Below are 2772 nucleotides of genomic sequence, written 5' to 3'. Positions count from 1 at the left end.
ATACTGGAGGGAATCAACAATTTCTCTGAAAGCTCTAGGATCCGGAAGTATTTCACCATCACCAGAACTAAGAGTTGTTTTTGCTGACAGGGGAGTACTGATTGGTTTAGAGTAGAGCATGTCGTGCTTGACTAGAAGATCATGAGCATACTTAGGTTGGCCTATATGAAGACTGTCTTTGTGGTATGTTACTTGTAAGCCAAGAAAATAATGCAAGGGACCTAGATCTTTGATGTCAAAATCACGACCAAGTACGTGGATAAATTGTTCAACAAGTTTATTATCGCTGACCGTAATCACAATGTCATCGACATATAGCAAAAAATAGATCGTGTGATTGTTATGACGAAAAATAAAGAGAGAGGGATCAGCTAAACTCTGAACAAAACCAGCATATTTGAGAAAAGATTTCATACGGCGAAACCAAGCACGCGGAGCCTGTTTGAGGCCGTAGAGTGCTTTGAGAAGCTTGCAAACATAGTTGGGTCTAGATGGATCGACAAACCCAGGGGGTTGAGCCATGTAAACATCCTCATGTAGAAATCCATGTAGGAATGCATTTTTGACATCTAGTTGTCGAAGCGCCCATCATCGAGAAACTGCAAGGCTGAGAACAGTCCTTATGGTGACAGGTTTGATAACTGGGCTGAACGTTTCTTCGTAATCAATGCCATGTTGTTGATGGAATCCTTTAGCAACAAGTCGAGCTTTATGTCTTTCGATTGTGCCATCTGGATTGCGCTTGGTGCGGAATACCCATTTACAACCAACTTTGTTTTGAGATGGTGCTAGAGGCACAAGAGTCCAAGTTTGATTCTTTAATAACGCGTTGATTTCCTCTGTCATAGCGTTGCGCCAGACCTCATGTTTGGAAGCCTCTGTATAGCAGGTTGGTTCAGAATTTTTAACGACAGTAAGAAGAGCGTGAGGAGGAGGATGTTTTGTACTTGTAACATGTATTTTATTTTGTGGAAGCAGTCCCATCTCTAGAACGGGTGATCATTGAATGTCTAGCAGGTGGAGTAGGGATGGGTAAGTGCTCTTCCTGTCGGGGCTGATTCAGGTGTCGTCATGGGTTCTTGATTCACTGACGTTTGAATATTTGGAGCAGCTTTATTACGACGATGGTACGTGAGTACAGGTGGTGGATTAGTAGAAGCTGGTGCCTGATTTTCTGCCGGAGGGTTGGTAGATGACGGTATTGCAGTCTCATGAAAGGGTTGAGATGATTCATTAATAATGCTCCCAACTTGTGCTGATTCTTTCAATGGCCTCAAAAAGGAGGTTGGACTTGGTAAAAGAGCAAATTCCAATGGACCAGGTGCTGGTACCTGCATGTTTTTGTAAGGAAAACATGTTTCGTTAAAAATGACATGCCTAGACACATAAAGGCGACCCGTCTCAGGATCAAGACATCTATAACCCTTGTGTTGATGACTATATCCTACGAAGACACATTCAATACTCCGACTCGATAATTTGTCAGAGATATAGTGACCAAGATATGGAAAGCAAGAGCACCCAAAGACTCGAAGGGCATAATATGTAGGATGACTATCGTAAAGATGATGATGTGGAGTGTCCCAATTTAAGACAGAGGTAGGCAGGAGATTTATAAGATACACAGATGTTAGAACCGCTTCAACCCAAAGTTTATGTGGAGCACCAGAGGTAAGAAGGAGGTTACGAGTCATGGTTGCAATATGGCGATGCTTTCTTCCGGCTAACCCATTTTGTTGAGGAGTGTGAAGACATGAGAATCGTTGTTGAATTCCTAAAGAGCTGCAATATTAGGTGAATTCGTGATTAACATATTCAGTTCCATTATCACTCTGGAGCAATTTTATGGTGATGCCAAAAAGATTTTGTATTTTCGCAACCAATTTCTTAAAATGAGAGAGAACTTCATTTTTCCGATGCATTGGATAAATCCATGAATAACGAGAAAATTCATCAGTAAAGAGAACATAATATTTAAATCCACAATTAGATGGAGTAGATGAACACCAAACATCACTATGAATTACATGAAAAGGAGAATCAGCATAAGACTGATTTGATTCGAAAGGTAATTTGTGTGACTTGCTTAAAGCACATTCACGATAAAAAGTACGAAAGGAAATTTTAGAACCAATATTGGAACTTAAACGGGACAAGACATCAGTTGATGGGTGACCAAGACGATTGTGCCACAGTGGAAGAGTGTATAACAGCAAGAGCTTGTGGAGTGGAAGGGATTTGAGAAAACTAAAGTGGATATAACCCGTCTTTACAGGGGCCCTGAAATAATAAACGCCCAGATTGTAAGCAATAGATTTGATAGAAATCAGGGGCAAAGAGGAAATAGACTTGATTATCTTTAGTAAAGCGAGCAACAGACAATAAATTTTTACGAAGAGAAGGAATATGAAAGACATTTTGTAATGAAAATTGAGAAGAACCAATAGAAATTGGCAGGTTACCAGTATAGGAAACAGGCATTGAGTTCCCATTACCCATATAAACATTATGAGGGCCACTGTACTCTTCAGGATTGTTAACAGGCATCGACGTCATATGATGGGTCGCTCAAGTATCTGGGTACCAATTTGGATCAACAGCAAAATGAGTTCCAGCGAAGGGTGCAAATGTAGGTGGGCCTAAGAACTTGTGGGGGTATTGTTGATGTCCATGCTGGTTTGTGTGGCAATTGGAACACCAATTAGGAGCTTGGCCGAGTATTCCATTAGATGGTTGAGTACGAGGAGCCCAACTTTGTGGTGAGTAAGGTCT

At 41.0% G+C, this 2772-nt stretch overlaps 1 protein-coding gene across 1 annotated transcript; it reads right to left on the bottom strand.

The window, feature by feature from the left end:
- Positions 1–588: 588 nt before the first annotated feature.
- On the bottom strand, positions 589–984 carry LOC141718301 (putative mitochondrial protein AtMg00820). The gene has a single exon (XM_074520684.1). The coding sequence runs from the start codon at positions 982–984 to the stop codon at positions 589–591; it is 396 nt and encodes a 131-aa protein (XP_074376785.1).
- Positions 985–2772: the final 1788 nt, after the last annotated feature.

This window comes from Apium graveolens, chromosome 4, assembly GCF_009905375.1.
Source record: "Apium graveolens cultivar Ventura chromosome 4, ASM990537v1, whole genome shotgun sequence".
NCBI lineage: Eukaryota > Viridiplantae > Streptophyta > Magnoliopsida > Apiales > Apiaceae > Apium > Apium graveolens.
This window is presented reverse-complemented; position numbering and strand designations above follow the sequence as displayed.

Coding starts and splice junctions, on each gene's coding strand:
- LOC141718301 (XM_074520684.1), bottom strand. CDS start 984: ATGGGACTGCTTCCACAAAATAAAATACATGTTACAAGTACAAAACAT.